Consider the following 24,277-nt stretch of genomic DNA (forward strand, 5'->3'; position numbering starts at 1 on the left):
TAGGTTTGAAGAAGCAGAAAGAAGCCGATAAACTGAAATGACTTTCTTTGCTCATGTGGGCCAAAGGATAAAAGGTAATGTCTTCTCCAGACAGAAGCTCTCTTTTCATCAGCACTCTCCGAAAAGCAAGGGGGGTGCTCCAAGAAGCAAACGTGCTCATGCACAAAAACACATGCTCCCCAGACGCTTCAAAAGTTTTATAGTTGAGCAGTAAATACTCCTCCATTCTCTATATATTTGCTTATTGCATTTAGCTGAAGAAAGAAATTCCCATCATGCGTCCTTATTGGCAGCTGTTGTTATGGAGTGAAGGCATTACCACAGTGATTATGCTCGCTAAAACTCCACATTTTCCGTTCCATCCATCAAAATGAGGCAGGGCTCAAATGAAGATTGCACATCGTAAACTTGAGGAATTTAAAAGTGACATATTTTCTAATCCTCTGGAAGAAATGTGTGGACATCATCTTAACATCTGCAGACAAAGACGTCTGGGTGGAAAAAATAGAAAGACAAAAAAAAAGGTCCTGACAGCATGCAAAAAAAAGGAGAGATCTTAATAGTTTTACTGACCTAACCATACCATCGTATTGATGTTACTACTATTGAGCTTTGCTACAAAAAGCAGGTAAATTAAAGCAACCCAGCTTTAAAACAAAAAAACTTAACACTTTTCTAGGAAATGCATTGAGTCATCCAGTCTAACTCCTGTTTAAACCTTCCTACATTCATTTTCTCAGTTGATAAATAAAACACTTGAGTCCCATAGCCAAGGTTGCTTGTCCCTTGTCTTTTACCTCAAAGGACCTTCAGGGAAAAGTAGACAAGCAGGAGCCCTGGCAGCCTGGTGGCACCCTCCAAGAGTTTCCAATGTTTAGAAGGAAATCAAACTAATATGTTACAGTTTCACCTGGTTTTGTGCTGCTCTTTTGCAAACACAGTTTTAGCTCAGGGACTTAAACACATAACCTCTATATTAACAGCAGTGTGCAGCAGGATAGTCTATAAGTGTTTAAGTACTTCCTCGTTTCTCTTCGCTCATCTATAAAGTAAATGAACTGCCCCTCAGTGCAAACAAAGAGCGCCCCCTCTTCGATAGCAAATCATTTTCCCATGTTTGTATATAACACCCACAGCTGGGATTCTCAACAAAGCGTTCCCAAAGACACCTTCTCCCTGGATGTTCTGTCTACCTCAGAGCTCCCGTGTTGGCTGACTTCTCTTTATGCTTACAAGGCAGGCCTCTGTGCGTGCCTCTTCTAATTCCTGCTAAGATGAACTTCCCAGCGTGGGTTTCTGACAAGAGAAAGGCAGCCCTAAGACAATGAGATCATTGTTGTGGTATGCTCTCATCATGACAAGCTAGACGTGGCTAAACAAAGTGCTTTGTCACTGAACTTTTTTCCTGTGGGGGTGTGTGGCTGATGACAGCACAGATTTGACCTATGGAGAGCGATCGTGAGATCTAAGCCCTGTGCTCGGTGTGGGAAAAGCAAAAAAGGACCGTTAAAGTGTTGCACAGCAAATGCCTTTGCTTTCATTACAACGTCAGGATCCGCTGGTCAACTACGAAACTAAAAGACATTCATTTTTGTACTTCTGTTGAACTGCAATAGTAAAACCCTCTAATTTATCAAAATAAAACATACAAATGTATGATGTTTAAGTTTAATTCAAATATTTAGGCTTGTAAATGGTACTACTGCCAGAAAGAATTGGGCAGCAATAAAAAACCAATGGACCCATTTTATGCATCCGGTTAAACAGACTTTGATATTTTTATGTGTAAAAGAGTGGAGAGCGAAGTCAGACAGACTTAGCCAACTTTTAATGTGATTTAAAGCCACAGAGGAGTTTTTATTTTGTGTACTTAAAAGGAATGAAACAGAATCCAATGGTTCACCTTCAGAAAACTTTGGTCTTTAGGTACAAACTTTTACCTTTGCCCCTTTCTTTTCCAAAATTGAGTTCACGTTACTAAAAGCATGTCACCTGTTTTATCTGAAGCTCAGATATGGCATTTGGCGTGTGTTCAAGAATGCACTAAATGCAAGTTCTTGAATGCATGTATAGTGTTCACGCTGGACAAGCAGGTAGGGTCTTCTTCTTTTATTTATTTTTTACTGTTTACTAGCGCATGTCCGCCACCTACAGACAAAAAACAGGCTTGGGATCAAAATGCTGAAGCATGGCAAATCTTACTCCAAATGTTTTCTTTCCCAGCTCTATTCTGAGATATGAAAGACTTGGTGTCATATAATTGCGACCAAGCACAAACCGCAATTACTGATTTCTATTCCACAATCAATTTTCAAACATTTGGCCCTTCTGTAAATGAAAAGAGACGCCATCCTTACATCACTACCAGTCCGAGTCCCTGATTGGTCAAAGTTCAGCCTGGTTTAACTTTCAACACGCATTCAATGGCCGCAAGTTTTGTACATAGAGACTGAAAACAGTCGTGAAAACCTGCGTAGCTATACATGAACGCAAGAGTTTTGACTGTGGAACCCTGAAACGCGTATTTGCATAGACTTTTCATTGGAAGTGGCTACTTCAACACGTGTTGGAGGGTGTGACCACAGACATCATGAAAACCAATATCCAAACATTTACAAAACTGTCAATTGCTTATCCCACAGTAATAAACTCCCTAGCATGAAATCCTAACCATCACAGTTTTGAGATTTTGTCCAAAAGTTATTTGTTTTGCGCCTGCTTTGAGGGCAAAATCGTGCAGAACAATTCTTTCCACAATCTCTCCGCTTTATTTGAAAAAATGTCTTTGTTGGGCTATTTAAAAGGTATAAGTCCCAATAGTCTTCACACAGCTGAGTGTATAAAATGTGTTCTCTGCCTTACAACCCCCTAAGGGATTAAGGAGCTGCAGGCCCGGCTGTTCTTGGGAACCATTTGATAGTTTAACCCCCAACCCAACCCTTGGCACAGAGCATCAAGCAGGGAGGCAGTAAGTTTCTTTCTTTATAGTCTTTGATATGACCTAACCGTGGGTTCAAATCTGTTTCAGAGTAGAAACTACCCTCTTTATAGCCCACCGAGCTTGCTTCAAATGATTTAAACTAAAATCTATAAGCTTAAGAACAAAAATTCCCAAACAAGCTGTGTTGCAACAGCACTACCAGGTGGACATGCGGCTCTCAAAGTACCTTCTATCCCTCGCCATATGTTTTCCAGCATCCATCTCCATTATGCTACCTTCATCAGAGGAAAAGCTCCTCCAGGCATGCCACGTTCTCTCTTTTCCTCTCTAACCACAACCCAGATATTTAACCAAGCTCACAAAATTAAGCACAACTTCCTCAACTCTAATGTAGCTGCCAGTGAGACATACCAGATGCTACATTCCTACAGCAGTGGAAAAAAGTCAAGCCTACAGGAAAAACTGAATAACACAAATCATCCCCAAGAGTGAGACTTCCTAAAAAGAAAAATGGTCTCTAACTTTGATCATTGATGCAATGTGGTGTAGCTTTTCTCCTTACCTTCTAAAGTGGTTCCTGCACCCATCAGAGGGTCGCCTTGTCCAGTGGAGTAGTGTGCTGTGACAAATAGCTCATATTCAGTGGCCGGTTGGAGGTTCTTTAGCAAAGCTTGGGTGATATCTCCTTGGACCAATTCCATGTTTATATCACCCCCTTCAGCGAGTTTGTATGTAACGTGGTACTGAACTACATTTCCTGGAGCAGCCTGCCAAGCAACTTTCATAGTATTTATTGTCTCGTCAAAGACACGAAGATCTCGTGGTGAGCCAATAACTGAAATCAAACAAAAAATGGATTACACGTCTACTTTATGTTTATTACACAAAAACCAAAAATCTCATAGTGGGAATTATCTCTAACCTTCCTTAGTGGTACCATCCACTTGTAACTCATCTCCAACGCCAGCGGCATATTCAGGAGAGACGGACACCCTGTAGGTGGTGATGGGGAATAGCTCTTGGAGAACTATGGTTGTTTCTGGTCCAAGGGTTTGAGCTTCGAGTATTTCTCCCATACCACTGAGTGGAACATACGACAATCGATACCTAATGACTGAACCTGGGGCGGCTTGCCATGATACCCTAAAACTATTAGTTGTCTCCTCTGTGACTCGGAGATTTTCCACTGTTCCTTGTTCTGGAACGATAATGATCAAATTAATTGCAATTCATTTTTTTTAATTGTTGTGAAATATTTGAATGAATCTTTTACCTTCCAGAGTCGTCTCTTGACCAGTCAGCGCAAAACTATCTCCCTTGTCGTACTCAGCATAGACGTTGACTTCATAAGTGGTGATCGGAGTGAGGTAAAGAAGAACTGTTGTGGTGGTTTGACCAGGTACTGCCAGGGATATGTAGTCTCCAGTGATGTCTTCAGCTTTGCGGTATCGTACCAGATAAGACATGACAGAAGCAGCAGGTGCAACCCAAGTCGCACGGAAGCTGCGCGATGTAATCTCAGAGAACTGCAAGTTACTGGGTGGAAGTAAATCTGAAGATGAGAAATGGTATAAAATCAAAGACCATCACACAGAGGATGGAAGATGGTGTAAAAAAAAGGGGGAATATCAAAATGATCATGGCCAATAAGTGGTACTTACTTTTCTTCTTGATCTTGAGCAGTTCCTGTTCAATCCTCAGACAGATGGACTGAGTTAGCTCTTTTGAAATCCTCTGAAAAGCATCAAAGTCCTCCACCTCATAGACATGAGTGTCTGCTGGTTCATTAGCAATGGCCTCCAGCTCTGATCTCACTGCATCTTTCACACCAACTGCAAAGATCTCCACATCAATATTTCTTAGCTTGGTTGCAGCAACCCTAAAGGAGTCAGAGGACTTTCCGTCTGTGATCAGGACCATGACACGAGGCACATTCTGCCTTGCTCCCCGAGTTGGTACAAAGATTTTTTCCCTGACATAGGTCATGGCTTTGCCAGTGTTTGTGGAACCGCCCCGATAAGGGAAGTTGCGCACAGCTTTAACGACAGCATTGATGTCATGGTGGGTGTTCAGGTAAAACTCTGTATGTGGGTCTCGACTGTACTGGACCAAGCTGATCTGGATTTTGTCGGGTCCAATGTCAAAGGATTTGACCAGGACCTCCAGGAATTCACGAACTTTGGCAAAGTTTTGTAATCCAATGCTATATGAGCCATCAACCAACAGCACCACATCAGCCTGCACATCCACATCCATAGAACACTCTTGAGAAAGAAAAGAAAAGAAAAGAAAAGGCAGATCACTCCATAACTGATCCACACTTGATAAAGAGCCAAAAATCCAATAAACCTGCATACCTGTTAACACCTTGACAGGTTGGGTCTTTGCCAAATCTGTGAGAGGTTCGCTTGGAGTTAGACCTTTGAGTGCAAACAAGCTGATATCATACTCGGTCTCTGGGGAAAGGTCACGGACATTAATAGATGTCTGTGTGGCTCCCATGTAGAGTTCCTGCCGTTTCATGCCAGGCACCAGGGGAATGAGGGTAAGCTTGTAGCCTGTGATGTCCCCTAAGGATGCATCCCACGTCAGTCTCATTGATTTTGATGCAATTTCTGTGACCTGGAGGTTAGAGGGGGCTTCCACCACTGAAAACAAAGCATAAAGAATTTGTTGGAATAATAACACGATAGGCTTTAATCAAACCACACAACCTCAAAACCGTGATGTGACTTACTTTCTTCTCCACTGACTAAAGAGGTGAGTTGGTCATCAACACCAGAGCAGACTTCTGTGATGATCCTTTTCTGCACTTCTTGGATCAGATCAAAGTTGGGCACATTGTACACATGTTTGGCATGAGGCGTGGAAGCAATTTCCCTGAGCTCATCCTCATCTGCTCCTTTGATACCTGAATGGAAGAATGTACAACACTGTCAAAACTTTAAGCATCGTTAATGCCAGTTTTACAGATGTGAAGAAGTACTACTCTTATAGGTGTGTTTTTTCTTTAAAAAAAAAAAAAGCTTACTAACTTTTAGGGTTTTTTTTTCTTAGGAACAGTCTTTTTTTATTATAAACCTCCAATGGAAAACCAAATATTTTCAAAGAACAGGCAGAGGTTCACACTGGACTGCACAGAACAAAACACCATACCTAGGACAAATATTTCCACTCCGATGTTCCTAAGTCTTCTTGCATGCTCCTCTACAGGGTCTTGGGATTTTCCATCAGTTATGATCATGGCCACCTTTGGAAAGGCTTTCCTTGATCCAGCTGCCTCAGTGAAGATGTTTTTTATTAGGTAATCTATGGCATCACCTAAAAAACGCACAATTTCAAATGTTAGAAGAAAAATCTTGAATTCCAAATGCCATATTTTTGACGCTTATACTTTGAAATATATATACCATTAATTTAGGTATACATCTAATTAGAAGTTTACCAGTCATGGTGTTTCCTCCTTTGTATGGTAGTGAGTTGATGGCTTGAAGGAGGTCTCCTCTTCTTGTGTAACGGTTCAGGGGGAATTCTGTGCGGGTATCTGTGCTGTACTGAACCACAGCCACTCGAGTCTTGTCCTCGCCGATATCGAAGGCTCCTGCTAGCGAGCCAATGAAACTCCGGATGTGTTTGAAGTTCTCTCTGCCTACACTCCATGAGCCGTCCACCAGAAATACCAAGTCTGCTATTGCACTGACAGAACATTCTGTAAAGTCAAGGTGGAGAAACACAGCAGTCAGTCAATCAAAAACAATTCAATTTTTTTTTTTACAAAGGGCATGTTGGTGGTTAACGTGTGGTGAAAGTGCTAAATCATGCGCATTTGCATCTCAAAGCAAATCAATTTCCAACCCAAACAGGAGCCAATAGTTGGCTTCAAATATGTTTTGGAATAACACTGGAGCAGAACTTTTAGAGACTAAGTGAAATCAAATTCTTGACAGTTAGTTGGATGGCTGAGAGACATATCCACACGTCAAAGGAAATAAAAGCTGGTGGCCAACAGTAGGCTGGTATAACTTTTCCAGCAGACAGGCAGCATGTGGTTTTACAGACTAAACACGCTAAAGAGGTTACACCAACGAAGATCACTTTTTTGCTTTAAATCTGCGATCTTTCAAATGACTTTTAAAGTACTGGCAGCGTTTATGAAAGACTCCTTGATTAAAGATAAATAAGACTTTAATTAAGTTTGGAAATGGGGTCAGCCACGGATCAACAAGAAAGGAAAGAAAAATCCTGCAGCAACTCCAAACTACCATCGACGTGGCACACGGAGTTTGCCAATAATGTAGCTAAATCTTTTTTTTTTCTTTTTCTTGCTTTTCTTCAAAAATATTCTTGGTTTAAAACACTTTTCTTGTTGATTTATTTGTTTCAAAAGCCAACCTGCTTCTCCTCCACTACACTGAAAGGTCTTGTCGTGTTGAAATGTTGGTTGAGAGTATAGAAAACCTACTCACTGAGTGCATCTGATGTTGGTCTTGGTCTGGTGGTGTTACTGGACTGGACTGCAAGACAGGAAAGAGTGAATTTAACACTTCACCAACTACATCAGCAGTATTCAAATGTTTTCTTTAAAAAAGGATAAAATAAAATTAATATTGCAGGACTGCAGGGTCAAAATCCATTGAGCTTAAACTCATATTGTCCAACCTCATCCACACTTCAGCAAATGAGTCTTGATTATAGGATTTATCATTGTCAAAGATTTCGTGACAATAGAGAAATGTGATCACACAAAGGTAAGATAATTATCACGTGCAAAGTAAATAAAGAAGTACTGATTTTTTATTGGAAAATAGTGGATTCTTAACCCCCTGATGCCTAACGATGCAAATATGTATCAAACTATTTCTGCTCCAAACTTATTTTAATTTAGCATCTACTTAAAAGCAAAAACATAAATTTTTGTTTTATTTTTTTGTGATAGTTTTAAATAAATTAAGGGGATCTATGGGTTTATAATGGTATTGTTTGGAAATTCCTTAAGAAATGATAAATGAAAAAATTACAATGCTGTTGACACTTTAAGTCTGAACTTTGAATCTGGATGCCTTTACCACTGACATCAAGCAAACATGGTCAAACAAAAGTTTTCATAAAGCAGTTGTACTTACATAAATGTTGGCTGTATGTTCTATATTTATTACAAAATGACCATTTGGTTCCTTCCGCAACTTTTGGTTTTCAAGTAGTTTTGATCCCAGACATTTTTAAACACTTTCCACATAAACTTGTTGTACTTACTAGTCAGTTGACCAAAAATGGAGATGCTCTCCTCTGAACCATAATAGGAGCTTATTGACACAGAATAGTCCACATCAGGAGTCAGATTAGTGATGGAGGTTGAGGTTGAGTATGCATCAAGGGTGAAATCTCTGCTTGGTTCATCTATGAAAAGCAAATTCTAAGATGATCGGAGAAAGCATTGGGTTTAAACTGTTTGCATTATCCATCCGTCTAAAACACTGACCTGCATCGGACGCAACTTGTATTCTGAAGCCCTCTATCCTTGATGAGGGCTTTAGCCACGACATTTCCACTGTGTTTTCATTTAGAATTTTAAATTTCAAGTCTGAGGGTGGCTCCACTGTAAATCAGAAATAAAACACAGTTAGTTCACATCCGAACGCTTGCAGATGTGTATTTAATTCTTTTTGAGTTCAAGTGAGGAATTTTACATTTAGTTCAAGTGAGCATTCACATAAAAGCCCAACGACAAACACTTCATGACTGAAGTGAACCAGATTCGTTGTTGGGTACAGACACACAAAACCGAAACCCGTTGGTAAGTGTGACACGAAGGGAGCACGTGACAACACTGGAAAATGTGAGAGGCCATTTTGGAGGAAAATGGCACTTGTTTGAGTTGCCCGGCCGAGGAGGCCGGCAACTCAAGCACCGGCATACATGTGCACAACTCCACACGGAGCAAACCATCCAGTACATGCGGAGTGCAGTGGTTACATGGCATGCCCCAACCACTTACCAAACTGCTTTGACTATGGAGCAGAGTTCAGCATTACCAAACGAAAGCACCTTTCTTTTCAAGATACCGATTATACAATGGAATCAAGGTTGCCATGTCATCATTTAAGTAACTCTTGACAGAACTGGACACTATATGTTATATACAAAGTATATAAACATATATCAAAGCCTGAACGTGTGTTGTTTATTTGGTTTAAAACATTTGGCACAAGTGGCACACATCCATTGCAAACCTCATAAAAAGAATACACAATTTGTCGCTGGAGACTCTTGTGTACTTTTTCACTGGCAGAGTGGTGCATGAGAAGGCACTGGAGCAAAAAGCTTCTTCAGAAAATCAAATGATCGATAACAGAGAGAGCGTGTACATGAAAATAAACATGAGGAAACCAAACACAGGGGGACCATGTGGCCACGTGCCCTCACATGGAGCCACTTTGATCACGGCGTCATGCATCATGTACATGACAAAGTTGTTTGACTCAACAACTTTGGTTGACGGGAGAGTAAGTAGTTTTCCATGTACAGTTTGGACTACACACACACAGATGACAAACTTATTTTAAAATGATATTGTGTCTTTTATTTTGTAGGTGTAAATCATAGGAAATGACTGCATAAACAGTTCCTATCAGCAATTTCCATGCATTAGAGATGTAAATGAAAGAGGTGAACAGCCTGAGCAAAGAACCCTCAGTATTCTGTGTCAGATGATAACTTGTGAGTCTGTTTCTGCAGGCAATATATAACTTTTCTGAAACTGTATTCTTGTTAATACATGCAGCCTAAAAAGAGTTATTACTGACAGGTAGCAGAAGAAATTAGTAAAATGATTGGCACAAACCATTTTGTAAGTCCATTCCTAAGTTATGCAATAGTAACACGATGAGAATAATGTGAGATCAAGTCAGAGATGCTAACAAGTTCCATTTAGTGAGTCAAAGACCAGTCTAAAGTGAGAAAAACTCTAATTCTAATTTTATTTCAGATTTTCTTTTATTTTAAAATTTGAATTTTAAGTTGAATATAACATATTTGGCATTTTAAAATCACCAGTGAAGTCCCAATAAGAGATTAACTGTCTGAAAATCTTATTCGATAATTTAATCAAAAAGAAATCTGAAAATCTATTCTCATGGTATTACTATTACACAATTTAGGAAGGGTCTTACAAAATGGTTAGTGCCAAGTTATGCAATAGTAACATGATAGGAATAATGCAAAATCAGGTCCCATTTAGAGAGTCAAAGTTAATTCTTAAGTCTCTGCTAACAGATCAAGCCTCAATGCTAATATGAGGGGAAAAAAATCATATTTTATTTATAAAAAAGTATTTTGAAGTTTTATTTTGAAAATATTATAATGGCATTCTAAAACCACCAGTTAAATCCCATTAAAAGGGATTATATGTTTAAAGAAACCAATTTAACAATGTAATCTGAAAAATAAAACTCAAAATGGATAATGGATAAACAGATAGCAAACATCCTCAGTCACGTTTTAAGTCAAGTCTCTGATCCCCCGACAGTTTAAGCATGCACTATCCATACATGTACAGAGCTTATCCAAATGGGTTCATGCAAAGTATTATTATGGGTGTTATGGAAGACAGGAATATCATTTTAAAATACACTATGAGGAGGAAGCCATAGTTTGGGACACACTGGGTGCACAGGCAGATGACAAACAGGAGCCCAGTCAATGTTCAAAAACTGGGATTGGAGGATCACCAACCTGGCATTTCAACACAAGGAGCCCCGATGGGCCGCGCTCCCCCTTCATTTCTTCACGACAACTCGAAAACCGGGGGGGTTCAGGAGTATGGGTTGACGTCGATGGGTAAAAGGGAAGGGGCTAAGGTGGCCTGAACGATTCCGGTGCGTTTAAACTGAGTCTTTAGTAGTATGAAATACAAGCCACGCCTTCATCTAGCCGTAACTGTAGGATTTAAAGATATCTGGATATCTAGCAGCATCTTGGACCACATGTACTTTTTTGGGTTTTTTTTCTGTTTTTGTCTCTAATGTTAATTCAAACCTTGTGGTTGCTCGTGTTATGTGCATGTCTGTCCCATCTCTTTTAATAAACAACACTAAAGGCTCCCAGGGAGCAGAGCCGGACTGCAGTTATGTTACATCAGTCTCCAACCAGGCAGCAATCCTGACCAGAGCCCCCGCCAGAAGGAGAGCCCAAGAAGAGGAGGAAAGAACAGTGGCTTTCTCCAAAGAGTCAGGACGGATGCCAAAGTAACTCCGCAACATGTGCTGACATTAAACACCACTGCATATTAACTTTCCATATGTCCTGCAACTCAGCGTTTTTTTGTGATTGCCCACAAAGAAAGCCCAAGAAAGGCTCTTTGTCTTGATGCTGTCTGAGGATTCGTTTTCTTCTCTCCTATTTCATCTGAAGATATGCAAGGGTTGACACCACTAACCGCTCAGGGGAATACAGAAAAGGAAAAGACAATCAGAATGTTCCTATACCATATTTCATCACATTTTTAAGGAGTCTGCAACCTAAAATTTCAGTGAATCCCCTATTTGTCAAAGTTTTTTCCTCCCAAAAATGTATCATGATTGTTTGAGCTTATGTTTGTTTGAAGGACTAATTAAGTACTTTAGTATCTATGACTTTGATTTATCAACTCATGATCATTTTCTCAAATTTTAATATAATTTTAAGATATTTTTCTCAAGTTTTTTTTAACTTTTTTACAAAATAGACACCATCAGTTAAATGTTTGGACACAAATATGTCCAAAGTTTTGACTGATGGTGTCTACCTAAAGAAATGGACATCATTTATAGATCCAGCATGTACAAGTCAGCTCTATCATCATCAATATGAGTTTTCCAGACTATTATAAAACTACCCTGTTCAAACAGAAGAATACCAGCGATCTACACTCTGGTGCATTTTGTCACTGATTTCTGATCTCAATCTGAAAACAATTTTAAAGTACATTTCTTAAAAGTCAAAATGAATATTAAAAACAGAATACTTTCAATGAAAGGACAAACGCTGCACAAAAAACACATGGTTAAACAAAATACACGCAATGTCAGAGTAGCTTTATTGAGTTTATCAAGACAATAATAGTTGAACATAGCTGCTAACTGCTGCAAACATCAAGAACCAGTAGAGAAACAGGGCTAGGAAGGAGAAAGGGGGTCTAAAGAGGCAGAAACAGGACAGATTGTGTGAGAGGAGCCAGACCAGGTGGTTTCATTTACCTTGGGCATCTATGGAGGCTAAGAAGCCTACCAGAAAGGCAGCCGTGGCTAGTGACAGCCTTATCTTCATGATTAGGCCTGAGGGGTCAGCAGCACATCAATCAGTCTGCAGGAGACAAAAGGAGGAGATGTGGTGGAGCTGCAGACGTTCAGACATCAGCCGAAACATCTTAGGGACAGATTTAGGGTTTGCTTCTTTTTTTCTCTCTCAAGGATGAACAAAACTTTAGAGCTGCAGCTTATTAAAGCCCCCCAACTTTCCATCCTGGGCTGTAACCTGACTGTTGCACAACATGTGCCACACCTTGCTGAATGCAGTTGACACCCATTCCCCGAGGTGGGTAATTAGCACTTAATACCAACTGTAGATATTTAGTAATGAGGAATAAAAACACTTTTTGAGATTTGATTGGCGTAGCAGTTAGTTCAAATTCACTTTGCAAAACAGCAAAGCTGTACTCTTCAGCCGGCAGAAATGAGCTGCCCTTTAAAAATGAGCAAAAATTGTCCAATTTGATTTGATTTGATTTGATTTGTTTTGATTTAAAAGCAACAAATGTTGTTCTGTGAGCTTTTTGCCGATCAGAATTACACACTTTGCCTGTGGAAAAGTTCCAAACTTGAAACTTCACATTTTTTCTGGAAGCATGTTTTTATTGAAGGTTATTCTGTTAAGAACCGATGTACAATTTCAAGCAAAACTTTTTTCAAGCACATAATAACAATTTCACTGCTTTTACATCAGGTTCTAATGTGAATTCAGCCAGCCTAAGTCTGATCACAGGCTGTGCCGCCCGCTGCAGAAGCTTCAGCAATGCAGCCAAAGAGACTAAGTGATCTTCATTCTCTGGACACAAAGCTCCCATCTAGTCTGTCAAATCTCTATCAAATTAAAGATAAAGTACAGTGCATGTGATTTTCTACCTGTTCCACCCTGTATTCACAAAAATATGAGTATTTCAATCCCTTTTTTTGTATATATTTAGGTACATTTAGAAAATTATTCACTAAAAATACCCTTCAAAATTAATATTTTGGGGGAATTCTCTTTTACATAAATAGCACAAAACAATGATTTTATAAATGAAATATATATATTTTAAAAAGTGCACTCACCAACTGAAGTCCCCCCAAAAGGATTGAATGGACTTTATTTGTGAGCAGTCTGCCTGAAGCCTCCCCCTCCTCTGGAAAGTGGGAGAAGTGTGTTGAATTGAAGCTGGACCCCTCTCACCTCTGTCGAGCTGCTGGAGGCTCCACCAGCAGATGTCCAAGAAGAAAAGGTTTCCTTCCAAGTGGGAAGAGCCTTTCCACTGCAGACTACTTAATGGGGGGTGTGGGGAGGCAGTTCCTAAGCTCTCAGTTTACCATCCATCATATGGGCTCTTTAGGAAAGCTCTTCTTTACAACTTGATAAATGCCCCTCAGTATGACTAATCCCAAGTTTGGGGAAACTTTTTTTTCTTTCCATGACTCCTTTCAGTTTGGGGGTTTAGAGCCTCTGTGACTTCACAGCATTTTTCTTTTTTACTTGAAAACTTATCCCTTTATTTCCAAAGAAAATGCTCATAAATAAAAAAGAGTCAATGATCATAAAAGAAAACTCTTATTATATATTTATTTTTAATTTTCTGTATCAATATTTTTGAATTTGAAACTTTGTGTCCAACAAAAGCAGTTGATGCTTTCACCCACTTCTACAGAGCATCCGATGGATGTTTGGCTCCCTCTAGTGGCCCAGAATAAAACTTCCAAGTATGACAGTTTTAAAAACCCTTGTGCTATCTTAGATGACCCCACCCTTACATTGACGTGTTCTCCCTACCATGATAAAGGTGGAAAGATTTCGTGTAATCCATGGACACCAGTGAGGATCACAAATCATTGAAGAAAAAAGGTTCAGCGCACTGTCTAGTGGGGTCTAAATGACCCAACTTCCAATTTTAAAGTGCCTAGGATAGCACAAGGGTTACGGCAGATACATTTGCTGATTTAAATGGAACTTTAAATGAGCATCAATCAACTGATACAATTTAAAGTTTAATTTTTTATTAATTTTTTTTTTTACCCTTAAAGTGGGGTTGGCATCAGCACAACTGTAAATTACTACGTTCCTTACAGCAGCAAGCTTTTTTTCCTGTGACTTTTTGTGCATTGCAGTGTAAAACAATTCATAAAAAACACCCTGTGAAGAGATCAAGCATGAGTTTTACTGTGTGTTCTGCACATCAAACAACCTTTAATAGTTCATTATGATAATTATAGTAATTGTCTGTCGTAACTCTGAGGTCAAATCATGGGGTCGTTGTGTTTTAACCCTGAAACACCAGACTGAGACATCTGACTCATCAAATCTCAGACAAGTGCAGACGTACCAGACACAGTGAGACTCATTGTGGCTGCAGAGCACAATGTCTCCTCTCAGATGAATAGAAATACCATCATCCTCCTTCATAGAAAAACATGAAAGATGATTATTGTTTATTTTTATTTTTAAATAACCATACATACCCATACCATGTTCCCACAAAACATGTCCTTCTGGTAATTATATTCTTAACCAGACTAACCAAATAAATTCAAAACTCGTGATTTTGATTTAGACAAAACTAATGGAGTGGTTTAAAAATTGACTAGTTTTATTGTTTTCAAAAATTAATGGCTCAACAATGATGTGGTTTTCAGAGATAAAATCTACATAAAACATCCATTCATCTTCCTCCACTTATCCAGCACCAGGTCGCGTTAGCAGCAATCTAACCCGAGATGCCCAGACTTCCCTCGCCCTGGCCACTTCCTCCACCTCCTCTGGGTCCTGGGTCTTCCCCGGGGCCTCCGCCCAGTGGGACATGCCCGGAACACCTCTCTAAGAGTCATATTCAGGACCTCGTTCTTCCGGTCATGACCCAGAGCTCATGACCATAGGTGAATATTGTAACGAAGATCAACCGGTAAATTTAGAGCTTTGCTCAGCTCTCTCTTTACCACAACAGACCGGTACAGCAACCACACAACCATGGACGCTGCTCCGACATGCCTGTCAATGAATCTCACACTTCCCTCACTCGTGAACAGGACCCCAAGATATTTAAACTCCTCCACCTGAGGCAGGGAAACTCCACCTACAGAGAGATGGCAAAGCACCTTTCTCCGGTCGAGAACCATGGCCTCATCAGATTTAGTGGTCAGTACCGCTACATCAAACATCTTCTTCAGTATTTTTATTTTATTGTTCAATTAATATTTTTAACCAAACTGAATCAAGTTTGCAGAAAAGTTCCTTTTTTTCTGTGCATCAGAGTAAACAGTGACACCTGCTGGACAAAGGATGAAACATGTATCATAATTTAAATTTCGTGTTTTGGGGGGAAGAGGAAGTACACGCACACACACACACACACACACGCGCATAGGGAGAACATGCAAACGCCATACAGGAAGGACCTAGCTGGGATTTGAACCAGGCCCTTCTACTGAGAGTTATAAGCATCACAACACTGTGCAGCTATAACAATAAAACCCAGTAAAGTCTCAACTGCCTTACAGTTGTACTCATAAATAATTCAGACTAAAATTATAGAATGTACTTTCAATACAGAAAATAAAATGACATCAGATCACTGTTAAGAGTTCTTTATTTGGACCCAAAAAAAAATTGCATGAAACAAAAGATTGAAACTTCTTTTTCAATTCTCACTACAGGAACAGACTGTAGTGACAGAGAAAAAAAATAGTGGGGAAAAACTTGCAACTGTGACACTTTCAAAGTGCAAATGTTAGTTCAACATAGACACTTTTACAATAACTTAACAAGCAAGCCACATTTTCAAATATTGAGATGTTTGCAGCCGTTTCTTTAACATCAAGGAGCTGAAGCTGAAACAATTTAGAAGAAAATTTTGGTGTAAAAAAACAAAAACAAAAAAAAAGGAAAAAAATAAAGTTTCATTCCTGTCTGAAAACAGGCAGCACGAAACAAAGACATGCTCAGTGACAAGACTAAGAATTAGAATTTAAAACTGCTCTTCATAAAGGGAAGCAGTTTGGGCTGAACAGTGAAGAGGACACGAGAAACACATCTGTAAGCAGAATCATTTCAACAACCATAACAGGATATTTACATTCCACAGCAGGGCCTTTCTGTTATCACTTCCATTATAGACAATGTACATCCTTCAAAGAAGCCATTCACTGCTAAAAAAAAAGGACATTTGGATTATGAGCAGATAAATAGAATAAAAACTGTAGACAGGATGTAACATTAAAGCAAACAGAAGTTTTGACGCACTAAAACTTGATGCTACACACCGATGACACAATGCACCCCCTCACCTTCACAATAGATCCAAGCTAGAAAACAAATCGGCAGTCCAGAACGGTCCCCTTTAAGGTCAGGCGGGCATGCAGGCGCGGCGACGCGGCGGCCGCTCAGTTTGGAATCTCCGCGCTGTTGGTGCGCGTGTCGTATTTGTGGTGGATGACGAGCAGGACCACGCCCAGGAAGAAGCAGATGGAGCCCACGGTGATGTAGGCGATGCCCAGGAAAGGGTTCTTGCCCCCCATCCAGGAAATGGTGCTCAAGATCATTCTTTTGCGCCCATCGAAGCTGAGCACGGGGTAATCTGATTACATGAAATTAAGGGGGGAAACATTTTTATACGCTGAAAGTCTCATTTTTAAATTAACCCTGAAAATAAGGCTTTTGTTTTTTTTAAATATCCCAATTTGAGTATGAAAAGCCTTTTCAAATCGCTAAAGCTTTTATTGGAATTACATTTGTGTTTATAAAATTAGGAATTTTTTAACAATTAAAAAAAAAGGAAAATCAATCCATAGATTTATGGAACCAATGTAGTATAAATATTTCAAGTTTTAATCATTTTACTTTGAAAAGTATTATAGAAATGGAAAAAGCATATATGTGTGTGTGTTAGTAATTTTTGTAAAGTTTATTTGTTTGCAAAGGATACTGTAGGTTATTTCCATGACGTATCTGCCGCTGGATAGAGTCGGGGTGGAGTTCGGCTTCTTCTGGATTATGCGGTAGAGCTTCCGAAAGGTGGGCAGCGCCGCCGTGCGCATCCACACGATGAAGTCCTCGTTTATGAAGCCGTTGTTTTCGGGATCTTCCGGGTCCAAGTCGTAAACCGCCTTCCTCCAGTTCACCGGCTTGGCCGTACCTAAAACATTCGGATCAGAAGAACCTCGTCTGTGAAATCGGAAGTCGTCACCAGAAAGGATGATGGGAGTTCGTCAAACACGCCTTGGAACGCCACGCTTAGATTGCTGCTTCCGCCGGGGTTCCTGAACTTGACGTGCTTGTCCGTCCACCACGCGATGCCCTTTTTGGTCACATTCACTCTTTGCTTGGTTCCGTTTTGATTGATGTGGAACAACTCCAGGGTGTCTGGGACGGAAAAGAAGCGTCACGTGCGATAAAGCGGCAAACGTTAGCCTGCGTCGGTGCAGGTGATCAAACAGCCAGACTCACCATTGAAAAGGCTGTTAGCTATGGCGCCGCATGGAGCGATGGGCAGGCCGTCACTGGTGCGGTACGGCTCACATTCCTTGCTGGGTTGCTTCATAAAAGCAGAAACGTTTGGCTGATGAACATGCGTGTGCTGGGTTGGACATCGTATAAAGAAAAGACAATACCTTCAAGTTGGACTCGACGCCGTTGAGTTGGCTGTCATCTCTGGATTTCACATAGCGCCGGTGGTTCTGGTAGAAGTTGGATAGACCGTAGTACATGTAGACATTGCTCTATGAAATTTAAAAAAGAAAAAGAAAAAATAATCAACTTTTAGAGCTTTTAACCCTCAAAATGTGAGCCTTTCATATCCCTTGTGCTATCCTAGGCACTTTAACATTGGGAGTTGGGTCATCTAGACCCACTAGACAGTGCGCTGAACCTTTTTTCTTCAATGATTTGTGATCTTTACTGGTGTCCATGGATTACATGAAATCTTTCCACCTTTATCCACCTTTGTCATGATAGGAAGAACATGTCAAAGTAAGATAACAAAAGGGTTAAGACACCCACCATCAACAATCTAAATTAGGGCTTTGCAACCTGAGGCTCTGGAACCACATGCAGCTCTTATTAAAAATGCTAATGATTTGAATAAATACGTTTGTAGTTTTGGTTTTTATTTAATCAAGTTTGGTCATTTGACATTTTTAACATGTCACTGATATCAAAGATGGTAAAATCTCAATCTTGCAACTTGAATAAGATTAAAAAAATATTTTTTTTATTTTACACTAATATTGTCGTGTTTTTAATTATTAGTAAAATGAGAAAAAGTACGACGGCACACCGAAGTCGCATTGATAGAAATGACCGGGCTTTCTTGCATTTTTTTTCGAGGCAATCTGCTGCAGCTTTTACTTTGAAAGGAACTTGTACATGCTGCTGTCAAAAGTAAAAGTTAAAATGGATGTAAACAGAAAGAAATAGAGTAAGACTGTTCTACAGCCAGTTGGCTCGTCTCTGTTCCTGCTCCTGTCCGGGGACCTCATCTCCGGCTCGTCTCGCGCCCACAGTTCCTTCTGGATGAAACCCATCTGCTACACCGTTCAAGCATGTAGTTGTAGAGTTAGAGAAGCTAATTCTTCTCTAAGAGTTCTGGTACATCGCCTGTCCGTCCTGGGAGAGTATCCCTCCTTCATGTGGACATCCCTGAGGGTTCTTTGTTTTTTTCCGGAATCTGTTTCTTTGGAGTGTTTAGTTTAGTAATAAGCTAAAATATTTTATGACTGATCTTATGTTTTGTGTAAATAGTAAAGCCCGTTGAGACAACAGTGTTGTAATATTGGGCAATACAAATGAAACTGCATTGAATTGAATAGTTCAACTCAGTTGTAAATATTAATAAGCTACATGTTATTATACATGTTAAACGAATGGCTTCATGAAAACACACAAACAAAAATGAAGGTATTTTTCTGAATAGTAGTGAAACTTTGCGGCTCTATGGGTTTTAGTCTGTAAAATACTGGTCCAAACAGGCTTGGGCGATGTCCCTTAAATTGGCAGTTGACGATGTTTGCAGTAAACCATCAGAGTTTTTTTTTGGTTCAAAGCAGAAATGTCGCTCAGTCCTTAGAAACCGTTCAAACAATCACGTGGATTTGGGTTTCCAGTCGTGTCCCGACAAAATAAAGGCTGATGTTATGCCCACATATTTACGTTCAGCCAGGATGCAAATTAAAGCGTTTCCCGCATGGATTTTCTGTTCATTAAACAAAGCTAATGTTGTTAGCATGTGTTAGCCTCTCCTAACCCTGGCTTCTTCCAGCTCCGTTCTTCAACAGATAAAGCACTGACCACACGGATTTCAATTAAAATGAGCGAACAGGGGCTTCATAATAACCGTAATATTAATGAAAGCATGTTTAGAAGATCATCTAGTACATTACGGAGCTGCCAGATATCTATGTATGTAGCCTCTCAGCGGAACTCATTTCCTTTTCCAGCATTTCAAACACTACTGCACATGTGCGAAGGATTTATTCTGACCTAAAGTGTGACCATTAATGTTTGTTATAATCAGAAAGGTTATTCTGGGCCCACGTACACGGTTGAAGTCTAATCCGACCATTGATCCGATCAAGATATTTTGCACATGTAACCGCGGCTTTTGCCGTCGACTTGCAGCGTGGCGGAGGCGTGGCATCATGGTGTCTCTCCATCGTGATGTCAGTCAGCCATCACGATGGTATCGTGTCCAAAGGGCTCTTTTAGCGATAAAGTTCACAAAGATTTGAATAAAGAAATACTCCAAAATGCAATTTTGAACTTAATTTTCTTAATACCTGTCCTCCAAATACATGTTAAAGATGAAAACAACTTTCAGAGTGAATCTTTACAGACTTTCCACAGCCACGTAAACTATCCTATAAAGTACAACAGCAGGGCCCGCTGGAGACCGCACTGCCTGAAAGTACAGCACTCAGAAAAGAGGAGAGAATCTGTCGATGGCCTTTTGGCACTCCACCGCTCTCCTGTCCGCTGCAGAGCATGCTCCGCTAAGAGGCATCAGCTCTGCTCAGGCAGCCATTAAAAGGCCACAAAGAATCCCAACCACTTCAATAACTGGCAGACGGTACAGAAATAAAGACAATTAGATGATCAAAGCACAGGATTTTTTTTAGCTTTATGTTTAGAAAGGAAACAGCTGACTCATTTTAATTCATCTTAATTACAACACCGCACAGATTTGACTTGGAATATGTACACTTTTGTGCCCCCCCCCCCACTCCCAATAACTGTTTACTGCACTGAAATATAGATAAAAATATAGATAAATATAAATAAAATATAGATAAATATAGATCTTGTTGAGTAGAAATGTCTTTTGTAAAACTAGAAGAAGAAAAAAGTCAATCACTTCCTTAGCTGTCAGATTTTTTTTGTTCCACTTGTTTTGCAAAAGCAAATAGATGCAAAAAATGCTGACATGCAAATACATGACAACTCTGCAGGAGTTGTGTCAATGAGCTGCTGTTTAAAAACAGGAAGAAGATGTCTTGAAAAGTTAAAAAAAAGGAGCATTTTGATCATTAAAAATATATATTTCATTTTATTAACTATTATTATAATAAATTATTTTAGCAAAAAGTTATAGAAAAAGGTCTTCCACACACTTTTTTTCCTGATTCACCGCAGACAGCGGTCAATGCTAAGCTAATTTCAAATGATTTGGGCTTTTATTTTCACAGCAAAAAAAAAAAAAAAAAAAGAATGGTTTCCAAAGTGTATTTATTTGAGTGCATCTTCCTGGCAGGTGTAAAAAAAAATCAAACAGCTTTAAAGCTTTTTTTGAAAGATCAATAGAGATTTGCTAAAAACCCAGAATGCATAATTTATAAGAACATCATTCAACGACAACCTTCTAGTTTGGACCTTAAATAGATCCAAATGGGTACTTTGTGTCTGGGACACACGGTGATACGGCTGAAGACATGAATAATTCATTTGATGAATAAAGCTCATTTAGTAACAAAATAACCAGAACTAACCTCAAAGGGTTGGTCCAAAGTGAAGTTCACAGAACAGACGCATGATGTTGTGCTGTTCCAGCTGAAGTTCTTAGCACATATGTAACATGGACTATCAATCTCGACACCAGTGTAGTCAATCTAAACAAAAACAAGAGAACAATCTTTAATGACAAGACAAGAGAACAAAATTGTGCTGGAACTTTTAATAGACTTCTTATCAAGCACATAGCATGTTTCAGTCATGACTGTCAAGAATCCATTGGGACACAATGTGATTGATGTAATCAAAACATATTACATTTTACACACATTATAATATATATATATATATATATATATATATATATATATATATAGACACCTACGTGTCAATTAACCTCCTTTTTTCAACAGTCTATAAGCCTTTTATACCACTGCATACTTGAACACTTCCACATTACTGGATACAAAGTTACCCACAATGCATTGCAAAATATCAAGACAGCAGAAGCTCACCAAAATAATTTATGTTTATGACCCCAAATTGTTCAAATAATGTGAATGTGAGGTTTTTTTTTTACTTTAAAAACAAATGTGACAACATTTAATTAATGCGACACAATTAGCTGCTCTTCTTTGAAAGTGTTGACAGCTGAAGTACTGGTTGCATTTGGAATGATTGACATGTAGATCTTTTAACGATCCAACTCGACTAGGAAACGGTACCTCGAACTCTTTGATGTTGTTTGAAGTCACAAACAGCCCGATGCCGATGGGGATGAAGATGAGGCCGATGACGAAGAACGCCGGCAGTACGGTGCCCGCCGTCAGAATCGGCTGCCAAGCGGGTAGCCTTTGCTGTTTGAATGCTGTATTGTCCGGTTTTTTGCTTTTGATTGCTCCTGGTCCACCGTGACTCGAAGAGCCAGAGTGGTGGCCGTCCTCTTCCTTAGCGTTGTAGCTTGACGCCATCATGGTTCGCTAACCGCTTCGAGCAAAACAATCCCGACACTTGGCAGCTGGGAGCTAGGCGGGGATCTCGGACGCGAAGAAAAAAGTGGAACAAGAACCTAAGAAGTCTTCCGGTAACTGAACTTATCCCCCCGTCTAGTCAAAGTGCCGACTCATATTTGTATCGATCTGACAACTTTCGTTAATCCTGGCTGGGAAGAAACCGGAAGCTGCTGGCCCAATAGAACGGCGCTACGTGGCAGTGACGTCACCGGAGAATGTTTGGTGTAGCCGAGAGGAGCACTCTAGAGCAGGGGTGTCAAACTCAATGAGTTATAACGCTAGAGGAGACACGCCCGCTTGGGAAGCCTGGCCGACGGTGGTGGAGCGCGACGCCATCTTGGTGAGGTCGACGGCGCCCACATTCTATAGCCTTTGGTGGCATCTAAGTAGCTTATATATAATTTATATATATATTTATGTTTATATATATTTATACATTTATATAAATATATAATATATATGTATATCATTTATATACATACATAAAATAATTTGTTGTTGTTAAATAAGAGAAACAGGCAGCATTAAAAGCTCAAACTTTAATGAAAAATGCACAGTAGCAGGACTTCTTACAAAAAACAATTACAAAGAATTTTTAAAAATAATTTTAAAGCATGTACTAGAAGTTTTAGACCTCTTTGACATGTAATTTTCAATTCTTTAGAAAAGCCCAACAATAAGTCAATAATAATAATAAATAATAACAGTATATTCATAATAAGTCAATAATTATAATAATAATAATAATAAATCAATTATAAATAATAATAAATTAATCCTGCATGGTTTCTTTTTCATTCTGAAACATTCCTGGGAAACAGCAGCTGGTCTTGGAGGATTGGTGACCTCTTTTGCTTCAGGCTGTAGGTGGACCTCCACTGCTGGTGGCTCTTCAGGGTTGGTGGTGTGAGTGTCAGCAGTGGGCTGCACCCTCCCCATCGTGAAGAATGGATGTTGTAGTGCTTCACTTGGAGAGATGCGTTTGCTTGGATCCACCATTAGCATCCGCTTGAGCAGGTCCACTAACTGTTCCACTTCTTTGATTTTTGTTTTGTCCAAACAGCTGTGGATGAGTTGGTCACAGGACAAGAACTGAATGTCGTCTTCGACCAGTCTCCCTTTTTTCCTGCTTTGCTGTTGGGGTGTGTCCAGCTTCCAGACATCCTGAGAGTTTTCTTTGGTCTTGGTAAAAAACCTTGTGGTGTAAAACCCTTGGTTTAGAACTTTTTCCTCGGGCATGCCTTGCATCTTCACCATGGCTCGGATGATGTTATAATCGGTGTCCCATCCATAAATAAAGGTCCCCGTGTACAGCACAAAGAGAATGTAGCCAACTGTCCACAAATCTACATGTTGGTCTAAGGGCAGACCCAGGATGACTTCAGTTGCCCTGTAGCAAATGTTCTGTATCGTAGCTCCACTACGCATATGTCTAATTTTCTCTGCCAAACCAAAATCTATGAGTTTGACCCTGAAAGGGTCTGAAACTTGATCCACCAGCATGATGTTCAATCAATCAATCAATCAATCAATCAATCAATCTTTATTTATATAGCACTTTAACATCTGCCAGACATCCAAAGTGCTGCACAAGTATAAATACACTAAAACCAAAGGTAAAATTCAAAGAAGCAAAGTAAAACGATAGCAATAAAATCATCAATAAATGAAAACACTAAAAAAAAAAGCTGCCTAATTATCATTCTCCCTGGTGTTAAAAGCTAATGTAAAAAGATGAGTTTTTGGCAGAGATTTAAATTCATTTAAGGATCAGGCAGATCTCACTGACAGGGGAAGACGATTCCAGAGTTTAAGAGCAGCCACTGAAAACGCTCTGTCCCCCTTGGTCACAAGTCAAGTCCTTGGAACCACTAAGAGCACCTGGTCTACAGATCCCAGAGCTCTACGAGGACAATGACTTTGCAGGAGCTCAGAAAGATATATGATATGATCACGCCGTCTGTTCCCCGTTAGTAGTCGGGCAGCTGAATTCTGGACCAGCTGAAGACGGCGGAGGAGAGACTGGTCGATCCCAGTAAAGGGAGTTACAATAGTCCAGTCTGGAAAAGATGAATGCATGAACAACCCTTTACAGGGTGTCATG

At 39.8% G+C, this 24,277-nt stretch overlaps 2 protein-coding genes across 4 annotated transcripts in view; both read right to left on the reverse strand.

The window, feature by feature from the left end:
- The window catches only part of col12a1 (collagen type XII alpha 1 chain), a 57,093-nt gene extending 43,610 nt beyond the window's left edge, over window positions 1-13,483 (reverse strand). For all 3 annotated transcript variants that reach the window (XM_011490503.3, XM_011490502.3, XM_011490504.3), the window contains exons 1-13: window positions 13,291-13,483; window positions 12,175-12,280; window positions 8,421-8,537; window positions 8,195-8,338; window positions 7,408-7,455; window positions 6,387-6,650; window positions 6,098-6,262; window positions 5,679-5,852; window positions 5,299-5,589; window positions 4,603-5,205; window positions 4,215-4,493; window positions 3,864-4,139; window positions 3,504-3,776 (exon numbers count right to left, since the gene is read on the reverse strand). In XM_011490503.3, coding sequence (XP_011488805.1) covers window positions 3,504-3,776; window positions 3,864-4,139; window positions 4,215-4,493; window positions 4,603-5,205; window positions 5,299-5,589; window positions 5,679-5,852; window positions 6,098-6,262; window positions 6,387-6,650; window positions 7,408-7,455; window positions 8,195-8,338; window positions 8,421-8,537; window positions 12,175-12,244 — 2,704 coding nt within the window. In that variant the 5' untranslated portion in view covers window positions 12,245-12,280; window positions 13,291-13,483. The remainder of the gene's footprint in view (window positions 1-3,503; window positions 3,777-3,863; window positions 4,140-4,214; window positions 4,494-4,602; window positions 5,206-5,298; window positions 5,590-5,678; window positions 5,853-6,097; window positions 6,263-6,386; window positions 6,651-7,407; window positions 7,456-8,194; window positions 8,339-8,420; window positions 8,538-12,174; window positions 12,281-13,290) is intronic.
- A 2,308-nt stretch (window positions 13,484-15,791) lies between these two features.
- tmem30a (transmembrane protein 30A) lies at window positions 15,792-22,361 on the reverse strand. Its single transcript, XM_023951805.1, has 7 exons — window positions 21,886-22,361; window positions 21,199-21,318; window positions 17,830-17,937; window positions 17,666-17,753; window positions 17,438-17,581; window positions 17,145-17,354; window positions 15,792-16,796 (listed from the first exon to the last, which is right to left on the reverse strand). The coding sequence occupies exons 1-7, from the start codon at window positions 22,132-22,134 to the stop codon at window positions 16,603-16,605; spliced, it is 1,113 nt and encodes a 370-aa protein (XP_023807573.1). The 5' UTR covers window positions 22,135-22,361; the 3' UTR covers window positions 15,792-16,602.
- Between the last annotated feature and the right edge of the window lie 1,916 nt (window positions 22,362-24,277).

The sequence above is a fragment of the Oryzias latipes genome, chromosome 22 (assembly GCF_002234675.1).
Source record: "Oryzias latipes chromosome 22, ASM223467v1".
In the NCBI taxonomy this organism is placed as follows: domain Eukaryota; kingdom Metazoa; phylum Chordata; class Actinopteri; order Beloniformes; family Adrianichthyidae; genus Oryzias; species Oryzias latipes.